The following is a 17,796-nucleotide window of genomic DNA, read 5'->3' as shown; positions in this document are numbered from 1 at the left end:
GGGTGGGGGGGGGAAGAGCTGGGCTGGGCTGGGCTGGTTGTGTGGTGCAGTGGGGGGAGGGGATGAACTGGGCTGGTTTAGGGATGTAGTAGGGGAAAGGGGAGATTTTGAAACTGGTGAAGTCCACATTGATACCATTAGGCTGCAGGGTTCCCAGGCGGAATATGAGTTGCTGTTCCTGCAACCTTCGGGTGGCATCATTGTGGCAGTGCAGGAGGCCCATGATGGACATGTCATCAAGAGAATGGGAGGGGGAGTGGAAATGGTTTGCGACTGGGAGGTGCAGTTGTTTGTTGCGAGCTGAGCGGAGGTGTTCTGCAAAGCGGTCTCCAAGCCTCCGCTTGGTTTCCCCAAAGCCTCCCTTTGTTACCATTCAGGATATCATGTGTGTAAAGTGAGAAAGTTTCCTCTTGTTACTTTCCGAAACGTCAGCTTTTGTGCTCCTGAGATGCTGCTTGGCCTGCTGTGTTCATCCAGCCTCACATTTTATTACTTTAGGTACATACAGTTACAGGAACGTTGCTCGCCTGATGGAATTGCAGAGTGGCAAGTGTCCCAAAATCTTGATTTAGTGTTTTAGACTCTCTCATAGTTATACTGTCCATGATTCAGTAGATTGCAGTATTGTCTAGAACGAGCACAATGAATTGGGTATTGTATGTGAACTGTAGAAGTAGGCAACGGACATTGTAAACCTTTTAACCATGAAGCAGGGTTTCCAAATTGCAACCCTGAAAAATATTTTTCACCATTGGTTTGCCCTGTTTAAAATTTATGGATCTGGAGTAGAGAGAAGGGCTGTTTTTAGTACTGATCTAATTTGTTAGTAACTAGGATTTTAAATCCATCACCCCATTAAACTGAGCAAACCATGGCCTCAGACTATGATAAATACCTATTTGGTCTACAGGAGCAAAGACTTAGATATGTATGGATTGTAGGAATGTAGGGATTTCCCTGGTGAAGGACATTAAATGGCATGAATATGCTAAAGGTTTACTAAATGTGACACAAACTGTGCTATAACAGTGAGTGAATACATGTACAATGTCAATTCAATTTCTTGCTTCTCTCATATATCCAGCCACATTTACTGTACTGGAAAGCTTCTACACAAAGTGCAGATGGCCAAGCTCTTTGATGATGACAAACATTTTGTGGATATGAAGTTAAAGGTGAATCCAGGTATGTGATACTTTTTCTCCTTTGTCAACTATTGATTACATTTCATTAGCTTCCAAAGAATACTTCTCTTAGGGTTTCTTTAAAACAGTACTTGTAAATAAAATTCATAAAGTAATCAGCCAGTTTAGTTAATCACTGAGTTTGAGATGATGATAGTGTCTTTGTTGAAGTGTATTATTCTGTACGTTGACCCTCACCTGTTGTAACTACTCCTGTGCATTCTGTCACAGTAATGGCTACAAACCTGGAATGGGTTCAGATAGGCTGTAGCCTGACTGAATGATTTCACGTTTTTTCTCTCCACTTAATTTAGTTGGGGCTTGGTGATTTTTAAAAAATATTTGTTAATGGAATGTAGGTATCGTTGGCTCGGTCAGCATTTATTGCCCATCTCTAATTGCCTAGAGGTCAGTTTAGAGTCACCTTTGCTGTGGGTATGGAGTCACATGTAGGCCAGGCCAGGTAAGGAAGACAAAAACAGAAATTGCTGGAAAAGCTCAGCAGGTCTGGCAGCATCTGTGGAGAGAAATCAGAGTTAACGTTTCAGGTTGAATGATCCTTCCTCAGGGTTCTAGCCAGACATGTCGAGCTTTTCTAGCAATTTCTATGTTTGTTTCTGATATACAGCATCTGCAGTTCTTTTGGTTTTTGTAACGTGAGTCTTGCGATTTCTATCCCAGATGGGTTTTTCCCAACAGTTGAAAATAGTTTCACGGTCATTATTAGATTCTCCCAGATTTTGAGTAAATTCAAATTCCACCATCTCATGGGGGTTGGGATTCAAACCCAGGCCCCTCAAACATTACCTGAATCTCTGAATTAAGGCTTCCATTTGTCAATTACCTCCCTTTGTTACCATTCAGGATATCATGTGTGTAAAGTGAGAAAGTTTCCTCTTGTTACTTTCCTTAAGCTCATCACTTGGGCCCAGAATTTGTTGGCAAAATAATAGTTGAATAGCACATGCAATTATTAATGTGTAAATTGTCCAACTTCTGGCCAGGAAGCGATACCCCATGAGTTTAGAATAGCCTCACCAAGTCCTTGCATGGTTGACACTGGCCCAACAGCAACAGAATCTCTGCTTCAAACTCACCTGTGAAATTTCAAATTACTGCTGTTTGTGGATTTAATCAGTTGTTAACTTTGCTATGTGGTTGAGAATAGAACCTAACAGCATAAATATACCCTTTTATTGTTTGATAAGATTGAAATTCCTGCACTGCCACTAAAGCTCTCCAGGAAGATAAAAATGGAAAGTTTGCTATTTTGGAGACTTTTAATATTTTAAATTCTTTCCACCTCTCTTTCAGTCACTGTGTTGCCTCAATATCTTCCATTTATTTCTTTCTCAGTCATTCTGTCTAATTAAGGTGCTAGACTGTTTTGTTTTCATTCATTTTTGAGGTGCCAGATACAAATTGCCCTTTACCTCATTTGCAGCTTTCTTCCAGTAAGATACAGGGGAATTGTGTTCCGATCTCTGGCACTAGGGTAAAAAATCTAACCAGATGTACTTGGTGTTTCCCCAGTTAAGCAAATTATGACCTATAACTTGTGACTGTGTCTTATCGCTCCTCTATCCACCTGTCCCCTCTTATCTGATGGCTTACTGGGGCATTTCAGAGGGCAGGTTAGAGTCAACCACATTGTTGGTGTGTATTTACTTGTAGGCCAGACAGACTCCCGTCCCTAAGGGACACTTGTGAACAGATGGGTTTTTACCAACAAATGGTCAAAATTAAACCAGATTTCTCATTCAAGAATTCTATTGAATTCAAATCCCACCATTTGACAAAGTGGGATTCAATCTTGTAGCCAGAGCTTTAGTCTGGTGTTATAGACTACTAGCCCATCGATAATGCCACTATGTTTATATTTTTAAAGAACCAAATTAAGGGAAGGTGGTAAACAATTGGAAAAATTTCAGTTCTGGAAGCCTTACATTTTTGGCTCTATGTGGAGCTAATTTTGTTCCATGTTTGTGCAGGCTCACTGGGACTTGAAATGTGTTATAACCCTCACTCCTTGTTTTGAATAGGAAATAAATGTTAGCACTTCCTGGGAAGAGTTGTGTTTGCATGTTATGGAGCATGAATGAAACTTTTTAGAGGTGACAAAGAAGACAGATGAAGGCAGAGCAATAGACATTATCTATGTGGGCTTTAGCGGCGCCTTCGACAAGGTTCCATATGTTAGACTGGTTAGTATGTTTAGATCACATGGAATACAGGGAGAGCTGGCCAATTGAATACAAAATTAGCTTGTCAGTAGGAGGCGCTGGTGGTAGAGGATTGTTATTCTGACTGGAAGCCTGTGACCAGTGGTATTTTGCAAAGATTGGTGCTGGGTGTGCTCTTGTGTGTCGTTTATATAAAATGATTTGGATAAGAATATAGGAGGCATGGTTATTAATTTTGCAGATGACACTAAAATCAGTGTATTATGGACAGGGGGGAAGGTTATATAAATACAACAGGATCTGAATCAACTGGGTCCGTGGGCTGAGGAACAGTAGATGGAGTTTAATTTGGATAAATGTATGGGTTGCATTTTAGTAAGATTAACCAAGGCAGAACTTGCACAGTTAATGTTAGAGCCCTGGGGAGTATTCTTGAACAGAGAACATTCCCCAGGGAGCATAGGTACATAGTTGCTTGAAAGTGGCATCACAGTTGGACAAGGTAGAGAAGATGGAGCTTGGCACACTTGCCTTCATCGGTCAGAACATTTGAGAATGTGAGTTGGGCATTGTGTTGTGGCTGTACAAATATTAGTGATGCCACATTTGGAGTCCCATGTACAATTCGAGTCACCCTGCTCTGGGAAGGATGTTATTAATCTGCCAAAAAGATTTACGAGGATGTTACCGAGACTCGATGGTTTGAGTTATAAGCAGAGGCTCGGACTGTTTTCCCCTTGAATATCGGAAACTGAGAGGTGACTTTTCTCGTGGTTTTTAAAATCATAAGAGGCATGGATAGGGTGAATAGCTAAGATCTTTTTCTCAGGGTAGAGGGGGAATCCAAACCCAGGGGGTATAGGTTTAAGGTGAGAGGGGAATGATTTTAAAAGGGACCAGAGGGGCAATGTATTCAGGGAGTTATGCCAACATGGAACGAACTGCCACAGGAAGTGGTAGAAGTGAGTACAATTACAACATTTTAAAAACATTTGGACAGGTGTGCGGATGGGAAAGGTTTACAGGGATCTGGGCCAAATGCAGGCAAATGGGACTAGCTCAGATTAGGAAACCTGGTCAGCACGGACAGGTTGGACTGAAGGGCCTGTTCCCATGCTGTGTGACACTGATTCTATAGGAGGCTCCCCCCTCCCATTGCCCCCCGTGCCTTTGGTGGGATGTGGGCAATGTTGGCAAAGGCCAGCACTTGCTTTCCATTCTGAATTGCTCTTAAACTGAGTGAGTGATTTTGCTAGGCCATTTCAGAGGACAGTTAAGTCAACCGTATGGCTGTGGATCTGAACTTGTGTGTAGGTCAAACCAGCTGAAGATTTCCAATTTCCTCCCTACTGAATATTAATTAACCAGATGGGTTTTACAAAAGTTTCAAAGAGTACCATGAACTAGCTTTCAGTTTCAGATTTTTATTCATTGAATTTAGATTCCACCAGCCAGCCTGGTTTGACTTGAGCCAGTGATCCCAGGGTCTTTTGAGTTACTAATCCTGTAGACATTATTTAGATTGCCAATGGCATCGAGAGATAATGAGGAGACAAAATGTGTGGAAAACACTTTACAGAGATGAACCCATTTCATCTTTAAATATCTGGTTGCCTACAATGATTTAACTACCAATATGGTGAGTTAGAACATAGAAAAGTACAGCACAGTACAGGCCCTTCGGCCCACCATCTTGTGCCGCGGAATAATCCTCATCCAAAAATAAGTTGCTCGAGGGCACAACTGTTCAACGTGAAACTTTTCCCACCCTACCTCTACTTTTTCCATCTCCTCTTAGCTCCCCACCTTTGAAGAGTCTCACTGGGATGTATTTAAACCTTGACCATTTGTCATGCGTGTGAGCTGAAGACAGTCGGGTAGTCATACAATTGTCTTTGAGAGGTATCGCAGTTCAGCTTGATTCTGTCTCATTCTGCCTGTAGGATAGATCCTTTCTCACCCAAGGACTTGAGGTTAGTTGAAGCCCCTGCTATTGTCCAGGTTCAGTGAGTACGGGCCTAGAGATGGAATCTGTTGCCTTCTCTGACTGAGTCATTATCACACCCGAGAATTGTACGGGAAGGATATGTGAAGGGAAAGAGCAGACCAGGTTGAACTGAGTCACTGACTGAACTGAGGGTTTCTGCTTATCTGCAAAGTCAAAGTAGGCTGCGTATTATTTCTTCATTTTATAAACTGAGGTGACATCATGGCGTTCTTAAGATTGGAAGAATGTGATAGTGTACGTCTAGCAAAGATGTTCCCTGTAACAAGTGGTTAACTAGAAGATGGTAATCATCAAAAAAATTCAATTGAAAATTCATGAGAAGCCTTGACTCAGTGTTCCACACCCTCCCCGCTCTCTGTCACAATGAATGGCCAAGGAGAATGGCACTGATGCTTTTAAGAGAAACTTGGAATATGAAGGAGAACAAAATAAAGTATGCTGATGTGATAGATGAAGTGAGATGGGAAGATGCTTGTGCACGACATAAACACAATTAGTAAACCCTTTGTGGAATATTGCAAATGCTGCAAGTCTCAACAACAGAAACCTGCTGGAAATGCTCTTCTGGAACGAGAAACAAAACGAACATTTCGGGTTGTAACCTTTTTGTTGGAACTGACAGTACCAAAACAAACCATTCAAACCAAATAGTCTGTTTCTCTGCTGTAAATACTATGAACTTCAGTAATTTTGTTTTCTTGATATTTTACAATATATTAAGTCATTTGAGAGAAAGCTACTGACTTGTGATTACCATCAGCTTTTACAATAGATTCATATTTTGATCATGTTTTAAAATTTTCTCTTATCCCCTCTGAAAATCTGAAGATGTCATTTTGGAAGCCTTTGAAAACCTCACCTCCCCTACTGCGGAGCTAACAAAGGAGCAACTGAAACATTTTGTCAAAACATACTTTGATGCTCCTGGACAGGAGTTTGAGGAATGGACACCAGCCGACTGGGGTGATCAGTAGGTGTAAAAGTAACGATCTCTCTGTCTTCGCTTTCCTCTCTTTGAGGTTAAATTCCAAGCCTGGCTGAAGTATTTAAAGATTACTTGATCTTTTATTTACAACTATATCCGTTTGAAAACTCTACACCCTCTGGCTGGAGATTGAAGTCCAACCTTATTACATCATCTACTTGGACTTTCAGTTCCGTACCATTTCCTCAGTGCAACGTTAGATTTCTTTTTAATCTAATTGGATAGATTTTAATTTCTGGTGTACCTTTTCACAAGTTGAGTTCTGGTCAGTGAGGTTTTTCCCAACACTTAACAAGTTATCATCTGTAATAATCTGTAAATGAATCCGAAATAAGGTGGGTGAACTTGCAGCATGGGTTAGTACCTGGGACTTCGATGTTGTGGCCATTTCGGAGACATGGATAGAGCAGGGACAGGAATGGTTGTTGCAGGTTCCGGGATTTAGATGTTTCAGTAAGAACAGAGAAGATGGTAAAAGGGGGGGAGGTGTGGCATTGTTGGTCAAGGACAGTATTACAGTTGCAGAAAGGATGTTTGGGGACTCATCAACTGAGGTAGTATGGGCGGAGGTTAGAAACAGGAAAGGAGAGGTCACCCTGTTGGGAGTTTTCTATAGGCCTCCAAATACTTCCAGAGATGTAGAGGAATGGATAGCAAAGATGATTCTCGATAGGAGTGAGAAAGACAGGGTAGTTGTCATGGGGGACTTCAACTTTGCAAATATTGACTGGGAACGCTATAGTTCGAGTACTATAGATGGGTCAGTTTTTGTCCAGTGTGTGCAGGAGGGCTTCCTGACACAGTATGTAGACAGGCCAACAAGGGTTGAAGCCACATTAGATTTGGTACTGGGTAATGAGCCTGGCCAGGTGTTAGATTTGGAAGTAGGTGAGCACTTTGGTGATAGCGATCACAATTCTGTTATGTTTACTTTAGTGATGGAAAGGGATAGGTGTATACCGCTGGGCAAGAGTTATAGCTGGGGGAAAGGCAATTACGATGAGATTAGGCATGATTTAGGGAGCATAGGATGGGGAAGGAAACTGCAGGGGATGGGCCCATTAGAAATGTGGAGCTTATTCAAGGAAAAGCTCCTGTGTGTCCTAGATAAGTATGTACCTGTCAGGCAGGGAGGAAGCTGTAGAGTGCAGGAGCCATGGTTTACGAAGGAAGTGGAATCTCTGGTCAAGAGGAAGAAGAAGGCTTATGTTAGGATGTGAAGGCTCAGTTAGTGCGCTTGAGGGCTAAAGGTAGCCAGGAAAGACCTAAAGAGAGAGCTCAGGAGAGCCAGGAGGAGACATGAGAAGTTGTTGGTGGCTAGGATCAGGGTAAACTCTAAGGCTTTCTATAGGTATTTAAGGAATAAAAGAATGATGAAAGTAAGATTAGGCCCAATCAAGGATAGTAGTGGGAAGTTGTGTGTGGAGTCAGAGGAGATAGGGGAAGCACTAAATGAATATTTTTCAACAGTATTCACTCTAGAAAACGACAATGTTGTTGAGGAGAATACTGAGATACAGGCTACTAGACTAGGTGGGATTGAGGTTCACAAGGAAGAGGTATTAGAAATCCTACAGACTGTGAAGATAGATAAGTCCCCTGGGCCGGATGGGATTTATCCTAGGATCCTCTGGGAAGCCAGGGAGGAGATGGCCGAGTCTTTGGCATTGATCTTTAACTCGTCATTGTCTACAGGAATAGTGCCAGATGATTGGAGGATAGCAAATGTGGTTCCCCTGTTCAAGAAGGGGAGTAGAGACAACCCTGGTAATTATAGACCAGTGAGCCTTACCTCATATGTTGGTAAAGTGTTGGAAAAGGTTATAAGGGATAGGATTTATAATCATCTAGAAAAGAATAAATTGATTAGGGATAGTCAGCACGGTTTTGTGAAGGGAAGGTCGTGCCTCACAAACCTTATTGAATTCATTTGAGAAGGTGACCAAACATGTAGATGAGAGTAAACCAGTTGATGTGGTGTATATGGATTTCAGCAAGGCATTCGATAAGGTTCCCCACAGTAGGCTATTGTACAAAATGCGGAGGAATGGGATTGTGGGAGATATAGCAGCTTGGCTTGGAAATTGGCTTGCTGAAAGAAGACAGAGGGTGGTGGTTGATGGGAAATGTTCATCCTGGAGACCAGTTACTAGTGGTGTACCGCAAGGGTCGGTGTTGAGTCCACTGCTGTTTGTCATTTTTATAAATGACCTGGATGAGGGCATAGAAGGATGGGTTAGGAAATTTGCAGACAACACTCAGGTCGGTGGGGTTGTGGATAGTGACGAAGGATGCTGTAGGTTGCAGAGAGACATAGATAAGCTGCAGAGCTGGATTGAGAGGTGGCAAATGGAGTTTAATGCGGACAAGTGTGAGGTGATGCACTTTGGTAGGAGTAACCAGAAGGCAAAGTACTGGGCTAATGGTAAGATTCTTGGTAGTGTAGATGAGCAGAGAGATCTCGGTGTCCATGTACACAGATCCTTGAAAGTTGCCACCCAAGTTGACAGGGCTGTTAAGAAGGCATACAGTGTTTTAGCTTTTATTAATGGAGGGATCGAGTTCCGGAACCAAGACGTTATGGTGAAGCTGTACAAAACTCTGGTGCGGCCGCACTTGGAGTATTGTGTACAGTTCTGGTCACCGCATTATAAGAAGGATATGGAAGCTTTGGAAAGGGTGCAGAGGAGATTTACTGGGATGTTGCCTGGTATGGAGGGAAGGTCTTACGAGGAAAGGCTGAGGGACTTGAGGCTGTTTTCATTAGAGAGAAGAAGGTTGCGAGGTGACTTAATTGAAACATATAAAATAATCGGAGGGTTAGATAGAGTGGATAGGGAGAGCCTTTTTCCTAGGATGGTGATGGCGAGCACGAGGGGGCATAGTTTTAAATTGAGGGGTGAAAGATATAGGACAGATGTCAGAGGTAACAAAATGTGAGGCTGGATGAACACAGCAGGCCAAGCAGCATCTCAGGAGCACAAAAGCTGACGTTTCGGGCCTAGACCCTTCATCAGAGAGGGGGATGGGGGGAGGGAACTGGAATAAATAGGGAGAGAGGGGGAGGCGGACCGAAGATGGAGAGAAAAGAAGATAGGTGGAGAGAGTGTAGGTGGGGAGGTAGGGAGGGGATAGGCCAGTCCAGGGAAGACAGACAGGTCAAGGAGGTTGGATGAGGTTAGTAGGTAGCTGGGGGTGCGGCTTGGGGTGGGAGGAAGGGATGGGTGAGAGGAAGAACCGGTTAGGGAGGCAGAGACAGGTTGGACTGGTTTTGGGATGCAGTGGGTGGGGGGGAAGAGCTGGGCTGGTTGTGTGGTGCAGTGGGGGGAGGGGATGAACTGGGCTGGTTTAGGGATGTAGTAGGGGAAGGGGAGATTTTGAAATTGGTGAAGTCCACATTGATACCATATGGCTGCAGGGTTCCAAGGCGGAATATGAGTTGCTGTTCCTGCAACCTTCGGGTGGCATCATTGTGGCAGTGCAGGAGGCCCATGATGGACATGTCATCAAGAGAATGGGAGGGGGAGTGGAAATGGTTTGCGACTGGGAGGTGCAGTTGTTTGTTGCGAACTGAGCGGAGGTGTTCTGCAAAGCGGTCCCCAAGCCTCCGCTTGGTTTCCCCAATGTAGAGGAAGCCGCACCGGGTACAGTGGATGCAGTATACCACATTGGCAGATGTGCAGGTGAACCTCTGCTTAATGTGGAATGTCATCTTGGGGCCTGGGATGGGGGTGAGGGAGGAGGTGTGGGGACAAGTGTAGCATTTCCTGCGGTTGCAGGGGAAGGTGCCGGGTGTGGTGGGGTTGGAGGGCAGTGTGGAGCGAACAAGGGAGTCACGGAGAGAGTGGTCTCTCCGGAAAGCAGACAGGGGAGGGGATGGAAAAATGTCTTGGGTGGTGGGGTCGGATTGTAAATGGCGGAAGTGTCGGAGGATAATGCGTTGTATCCGGAGGTTGGTAGGGTGGTGTGTGAGAACGAGGGGGATCCTCTTGGGGCGGTTGTGGCGGGGGCGGGGTGTGAGGGATGTGTCGCGGGAAATGTGGGAGACGCGGTCAAGGGCGTTCTCGATCACCGTGGGGGGAAAGTTGCGGTCCTTAAAGAACTTGGACATCTGGGATGTGCGGGAGTGGAATGTCTTATCGTGGGAGCAGATGCGGCGGAGGCGGAGGAATTGGGAATAGGGGATGGAATTTTTGCAGGAGGGTGGGTGGGAGGAGGTGTATTCTAGGTAGCTGTGGGAGTCGGTGGGCTTGAAATGGACATCAGTTACAAGCTGGTTGCCTGAGATGGAGACTGAGAGGTCCAGGAAGGTGAGGGATGTGCTGGAGATGGCCCAGGTGAACTGAAGGTTGGGGTGGAAGGTGTTGGTGAAGTGGATGAACTGTTCGAGCTCCTCTGGGGAGCAAAAGGTGGCGCCGATACAGTCATCAATGTACCGGAGGAAGAGGTGGGGTTTGGGGCCTGTGTAGGTGCGGAAGAGGGACTGTTCCACGTAACCTACAAAGAGGCAGGCATAGCTGGGGCCCATGCGGGTGACCATGGCTACCCCCTTAGTCTGTAGGAAGTGGGAGGAGTCAAAAGAGAAGTTGTTGAGTGTGAGGACGAGTTCAGCTAGGCGGATGAGAGTGTCGGTGGAGGGGGCCTGGTCGGGCCTGCGGGACAGGAAGAAGCGGAGGGCCTTGAGGCCATCTCCATGCGGAATGCAGATGTCAGAGGTAGTTTCTTTACTCAGAGTAGTAAGGGAATGGAACGCTTTGCCTGCAATGGTAGTAGATTCGCCAACTTTAGGTCCATTTAAGTCGTCATTGGATAAGCATATGGACGTACATGGAATAGTGTAGGTTAGATGGGCTTGAGATCGGTATGACAGGTCGGCACAACATTGAGGGCCGAAGGGCCTGTACTGTGCTGTAATGTTCTATGTTCTGTGTAATAATTGAATATGTGCAAAATGGCTGGTGCATTTGCTGGTATAATTTGTAACATTTTTGAATTATAGACTTTTTCATAAAGCATTTTGAATTGATGTAAGCTTTTGTACATAAATCCAACTTTCTAAGCAGTAGCACTATACTGCTGAACTGATCATTACTTGGACTGCAGCAGACAGTTGGCAGTGACTGCACTTCAAACATAACAGTACTGTGTGAATTTACATATCGCTTGCTGCACCTTCCTGTGGTCAGGAAGGTAAATAACACATTCCTCTTTTTATTGCTAGGGGACTGGAGTACAACAATACAAGAAACATTACTACATTTGCTTCGGTCGCTGTTGAGATCATGCCAGGCATACTGTGTGTGTTTGGTCCTTCTAATTAAGGACTAAGGAAAGCTGTAACTGTATTAGCAGCATAGCACTGAGATTGGCTCCAGTCGTAACAGACTGAGTAAATGGCCTATGTTTGCCTGGTGTTTCGTTCATAGAACATAGGACATAGAACACTAGAGCTCAGTACAGGCCCTTCGGCCCTCAATGTTGCGCCAACCTGTGAAACCAAACTGAGGCCCATCTAACCTACACTATTCCATTCCACGGAATAATGGTTTAAGGAGAATGAGGACTTAACTCACTTGAAACATGAAGGAACTTGACAGGAAAGACAGATTTTTTTCCCCTGACTGAGCCATCCATGTGCTGGGCCAGAGACTCAGAATAAAGGGGGTGAAACAAGGAGATTGAGATGAGAAATTTCTTCACTGGAGGATTGTGAATCTGTGAAATAATAACAGAAAATGCTGGAAGTACTTGGCAGCCTAGCAGCATTTCTGGGTGGAAAAATAAGGTGGATGTTTCGGGATGTGACCGCTCATCAGACCACCTTTCTCATTGCAAGGTTAGGACCTGAAATGCGAGCTGTTTCTCTCCCCGCTCTGGACTACTAGACCTGAATACTTCCAGGCATTAGAGATAAAAGAAATGCTGACGTTGAAGTCAGAGACAACACAGTGTGGAGCTGGATGAATGCAGCAGGCCAGGCAGCATCAGAAGAGCAGGAAAGCTGACATTTCAGGCCAGGAAATTTCTGAAGAAGGGTCCCAATCTGAAATGTCAACTATTTCACGCCAGTAGTTGCTTTCGGTCTTGAATTGTGTAGACATTTTGGAGTTGCTCACTTCGAGGGTAGTGGATACTTTGTTGAACATATTTAAGGCTCAACCAGATTTATTCTGTAAGGGAAATGAAGAATTTGGGGAGCAGGTGGAAAAGTGGAGTTGGGAGGTGGGCAGATCTACTATAATCCTATTAAATGGTACAGTAGGCTTTGGGGCTACAAATTCTACTCCAGCTTCTATTTTTGTAACTGCTGGTTATAAGTGAAATGTCTCTCTTCTTTTAATGAAAATGTCACTTTCTCCTGCAGCCCCCAAATCCTTCAGAAGATTTCTGACCAGAAGCTACGCCTTTGGGCTACAAAACTGCATGCTCTCTGGAAAGTCCTGGGGAGAAAGGTATATGAGGAAGTATACTTGCAGCATGCTCATTGGTTTAGATTACTTCTGATCAGTTTGAAGGAATGGGACATTGACCAGGTGATCTAGTACACAGTATCAGCATTTTGAAAATGGAATTGGCAGGGTCCTAGTGATATGAGCTTGTGGTAGGTGCATGCTCTAGTTTTCACCGAGAGTGGACTGAATCTGTAAACTCGCCCTCACGCACAAATAAGAGATTAAATTCAAAACTGGAGTTATGTAATCTTAAATGGGCAGGCCTTGTTATGCACAAGTCCACGTGGATTGCAGCAGTGTTGCTACTGTGAGACACACTCTGGCCTTTGTAAAACTCCATTATCTCCTCACATGCTAGTCCTATCCTTCCTATAACATTTATACAGGATGTAAGACACAGTCTGCCAAACAAGTCATGCTTTGGATATCTGGCACTGTATGAGCAGAAATTTTCTCCAATTAAATATTAGGAGACTGAATTTATTCCTTTTCGCCACCATCAATCCCTGAATACTGCCTCCATCTCACTTCCTAGCCTTTGTCTGAGATTAAGCCTATCTGCTTATAAATTTGGTGCTGTACTGATCCCAAAATGTATATTTTGGGACCTTTTTTTATTCTTCTGTGTGCAGGGTGAGATGAATATTTCATTGTTGGATTTAGCGACTCTACTTGAGCCTGATTAAACAGGGTCTGACCCATCTCTCACACTTCTGCCCTCACCTCGACCCTTCCCTCCCACAAGGGTTCCCTTTGTCCTTACCTACCATCCCACCAGCATCCAGATCCAGGAGATCATCAGACACCATTTCTGCCACCTCCAGCGAGATGCCACCACTAGACACATATTCCTCTCCCCTCCCTTGCCTGCCTTCCACAGGGACCGCTCCCTCTGGGACAGCTTGGTCCACACTTCCTTCACCCCCAACACCTCCCCACAGCACCTTCACCTTCAGCTAGCGAAGGTGTAACACCTGCCCATTTACCTCCTCCCTCCTCACTATCCAAGGGCCCAAACATACCTTCCAGGTGAAGCAATGGTTCACCTGCACTTCCCAGAACGTAGTCTGCTTCATTCGCTGCTCACAATGTGGCTTCCTATACACTGGGGAACCAAAGGATAAACTTGGCGACCACTTTGCAGAACATCTATGTTCTGCTCACATAAAAGATCCTGAGCTTCCAGTTGCCTACCACTTTAACACACCACCCTGTTCCCTGGCCAACATCTCTGTCTCAGGCTCGCTGCAGTGTTCCAGCAAAACTCAGCACAAGCTGAAAGAATAACACCTCATTTTCCGCTTGGGAACCCTGCAGCCCCCTGGACTCAATATAAAGTTCAATAATTTTAGGGCCTGAACTCTCCCATGTCCTAACCCCCTACCCTACACACCAGGCCTTGTTATCACAGCCTGCTGTTACACACTACCTATTGTTAGCCACTAACAGTCCCCATTAACAACTACTCACTCTCCTGGCCAGTTCATTATCAACTCGTTTATCTGTCCACTTGTCTCTTTTTTTGGGCTTTATTCCCACCTACCATTTACTCCTTACCCCCCCCCCCCCAACCCTATCTTCTGTTTATAAACTGACCTTTTCCTCGCTGCCATCAGTTCAGAGGAAGGGTCACCGGCCTTGAAATGTTACCTCTGATTTCTGTTCACAGACGCTGCGAGACCTGCTGAGCTTTTCCAACAAATTCTGTTTTTGTTTCTGATTCTGACCAAATGCACCTTTGTTCCTTTCAGATTAAGCAAAATGTGCAGTCACACCCAGAGCTGTATTCCCAGATTTATGTGCCCAAACCATTGATTGTACCTGGTGGCCGTTTCAGGGAGTATTATTACTGGTAAGAGTTGTGGATTTGCTGGCTAGACAGTGACACTGTCATTAATTGACATTAATTGTTTTTAGCACTGCTAACTTAATCCTGAACCCAATGACCTTCGCAGTGTTGTTGCCCTCTTATCTTTTAGCCATTTCCCAGTTGCAAATATCGTTTCTTCCCTCTCTGGGATGTCCGAATGTCAGTTGGAAGTTCTTCACTGCTAGAGCAGAAATCACTCATAGCAGATGTGGCCTGACTTGCTTCTGTCTGGCCCAATTGCCATCAGAACCCCATTTTAAGGAGGGGTCTATTGGCCAAGGTTTCTGATCCTTGTTCTAATCTGGGGACTCGCAGTGGGATTGGTAGCTGCGTGTATTAGTGAGGGCAAGATGCTGTCCCAGTGCAATATTCCATTAATACTGAGGTGCTGAAATGGAGACAGTTTGCCTGCAAGGGATGGGAGGTCAAATGTAGAAATTAAGTTTGGGGCCTATTAATTTGCTGTCAAATATACATACTTCCTATTGCAAACCTGTTTTTCATTAATAGAAAACACATGACTAAATTATGACGAATTGGTGAATACAATCATTTCAAGGTCCTATTGTGAGATCCACTTGGAGGGTTTTATAATTTCGTGAATTGCACTGGATTCCAGTAGACACCTTCATTGGAATGATGTTGCATGGGCCACTTACTGTTGAAGTCAGCGTGCGTCTGTAAAGCATCGTCTCAATGATGGTCTATTAGGTGGCTGTGGGTCTACTTTTTTGTAAAAATATTGTTTTGCAGCTGAGGGTTCAGCAGATAACCTCGGATGTAGATGTGACAGTAGTCCTGGCAGTGCTGGGTCAGTAGTTCAGCTGAGAATGTGCTAAGGTCCTCTAGAGGTATGTGTCTGACAGCTGGTTAAGGATGGACTGAGTAAATCTTCATTGCACTGCACAAATTTTACACTGCTGGTCTGTGAGCATCACGGCAGAATGGTCCGACACTGTATTTAGAGTTCAAAATGTGCACTATGCCAGGATTGCGTACTGACTTTGTTCTCTTATCCTTAGGGACTCCTACTGGATAATAAAAGGGCTGCTGCTCTCTGAGATGAGTGAAACCTCTAAAGGAATGATTGAAAATTTTTTGTATCTCATGCAAAGGTAAAATAGAACAGGCAATGATATACTTCAAGCAAGGAGAAGACCTGTCACGCTGAGAGTGAGCGTCTTGAGGAGAGGGAGTCTTAGCTTTCAGGGTTACAATGGTTCCGTTAAGTTTCTGATCACATCAAGTTAATGTTGTGGCTGAAAGAGCAGGTCAAAGACTCCGATTTCTAGACCTAGTAATTCATCACCTGAAATCCTAATGTCTGTCTGGTGAGATCTAAGTCAGAGGTCTGGAAAATATCCCACATGGCCTGGCTGAGTGCAACTCCAACACACTCTGAGCTTGACACCATCCAGAACCAAAGCCCACTTAATTGGCCCTTCAGCTGTTCCTGGCACATGCTGAAATTGTGCATGTGCAAGATATGCTGCAACAATTTTTGACAATGCTTTCCAAATCCGTGACCTCCGACCTGGAAGGACAAAGGCAACAGGAAAACTGGGAACAGCACTGTTTGCAAGCTCCCCTCCAAGTCTCTCTCTCTTCTGATTTGGAGCAATTTTGCTGAACCTTTGCAGCTGTCAAATCCTGGAACACACTTCCTAATGAGGTTAGATGCACTAATGCCTTATTGACTGTTGCTGTTTCAGAAGGTGCTAACTGGTGTCTTTTTCAAGAGAAATTCAGAGCAAGCAGAAATGTGATTTCCACATCAAAGAGGCACCATATTTGAGAGGTGGAAGGACTCTGGGGTGAAATAATTTTGGGTGAAATATAAGAGCAAAAGATGCAGAAAATCTGAAGCATAAACAGAAATTGTTGGAGAAACCTGGCAGGACTGGCAACATTTGTGGAGAGAACACAATGGTTCAAGTTCAGTGGCCCTCTGTCAGGACACAGTGAAATGAAACTAAGTTTTTGCTCACAGCAAATGGGCTGCTGTAGTTGTGATGTTTTCAGGAATGTGAGTGGGGAATGGGCTTTTCCCCCTTTAATCCTGTTTTTCATTTCACTGTATTTCTTTGTACCTAATTTCCCTCTGAACTCACCCCATTTCCTTTCAAATCCTTCTTTCTTTGCCACTTCTATCCAAGAGGAGGGGAGCACTGAGCCCAGGACAAGCCCACTCCAAGATAATAAAATGTGAGGCTGGATGAACACAGCAGGCCCAGCAGCATCTCAGGAGCACAAAAGCTGACTTTTCGGGCCTAGACCCTTCATCAGAGGCCACTCTAGTTGGTTTCTCTCTCTTTTCCTCTTTTTATTTCTTGCTCTTTTTTTTTAAACTTCCTGCTTTTCTTTGTTTTCTTTTTAAATGGAAAGTGGTAGGTGAAGGAGGTGGCCTCCAGCAGCAATGCCAACAAGCCAGGCACAGCTCCAACCCACCCTGGGGTCTCTGGTGAGCGAGGACCAGGTCCCGAGCTGATCCCCCTGGCCTGGATCTGTAGGCTAGACCAAGGGTCCGGGCCCACAGCTAGGCCTGGGCACCTAAACGGACAATCATGTCAGCCTCATCCGTAAAACATAGGAGCAGAAATTAGGCCATTCAGCCCATCAAGTCTGCTCTGCCATTCAGTTGTGACTGATAAGTTCCTCAACCCCATAAAAGACCATCAGATAAAAACTGAATTCCAATTTTGCCATTTGCCTGGGTGAGATTTGAACTCCCATCCCTTGGAGGTAACTGGATTACTAATCCGATAACATTACTGGTACACCACTGCCTGCATGTGATGTTTGGCTTAGTCTTTGGTGCTCAGGTATCCCAGCGGCCTGGCACGGAGGTCTCAGCACAGCTATGCCATCAGAATATCGCACCGTTCCTTAATCAGCGTTCCTTGAGCCCAGGAGCTATTAACTGAACTGTGGTCGACTTTGCTTATGTACGACATCTTTCATTAATGTAGTGGGGTGGCTTTTAAAACCTTTCACTATTTTTCATCTAAAAGGGCTAATGACAAATTTCTATTCTATCCTACTCCTTAAGTATTTGATTTTACAGAGAGAGGGAGTTAGTGCCATCACTGGGGTCCCTCACTATGTTAAAAGCAA

At 44.6% G+C, this 17,796-nt stretch overlaps 1 protein-coding gene across 1 annotated transcript in view; it reads left to right on the top strand.

The window, feature by feature from the left end:
* treh (trehalase (brush-border membrane glycoprotein)) overlaps positions 1 to 17,796 on the top strand; it is a 32,769-nt gene that overhangs the window by 3,159 nt on the left and 11,814 nt on the right. Inside the window, exons 3-7 of the mRNA XM_059639073.1 lie at positions 1,085 to 1,185; positions 6,204 to 6,345; positions 12,725 to 12,812; positions 14,564 to 14,664; positions 15,705 to 15,797. Of these exons, the coding sequence (XP_059495056.1) occupies positions 1,085 to 1,185; positions 6,204 to 6,345; positions 12,725 to 12,812; positions 14,564 to 14,664; positions 15,705 to 15,797 (525 nt within the window). The remainder of the gene's footprint in view (positions 1 to 1,084; positions 1,186 to 6,203; positions 6,346 to 12,724; positions 12,813 to 14,563; positions 14,665 to 15,704; positions 15,798 to 17,796) is intronic.

The sequence above is a fragment of the Stegostoma tigrinum genome, chromosome 32 (genome assembly GCF_030684315.1).
Source record: "Stegostoma tigrinum isolate sSteTig4 chromosome 32, sSteTig4.hap1, whole genome shotgun sequence".
NCBI classification, from domain to species: domain Eukaryota; kingdom Metazoa; phylum Chordata; class Chondrichthyes; order Orectolobiformes; family Stegostomatidae; genus Stegostoma; species Stegostoma tigrinum.
Note: the sequence above shows the minus strand (reverse complement) of the source record. Positions and strands in the feature narration are given on the sequence as shown.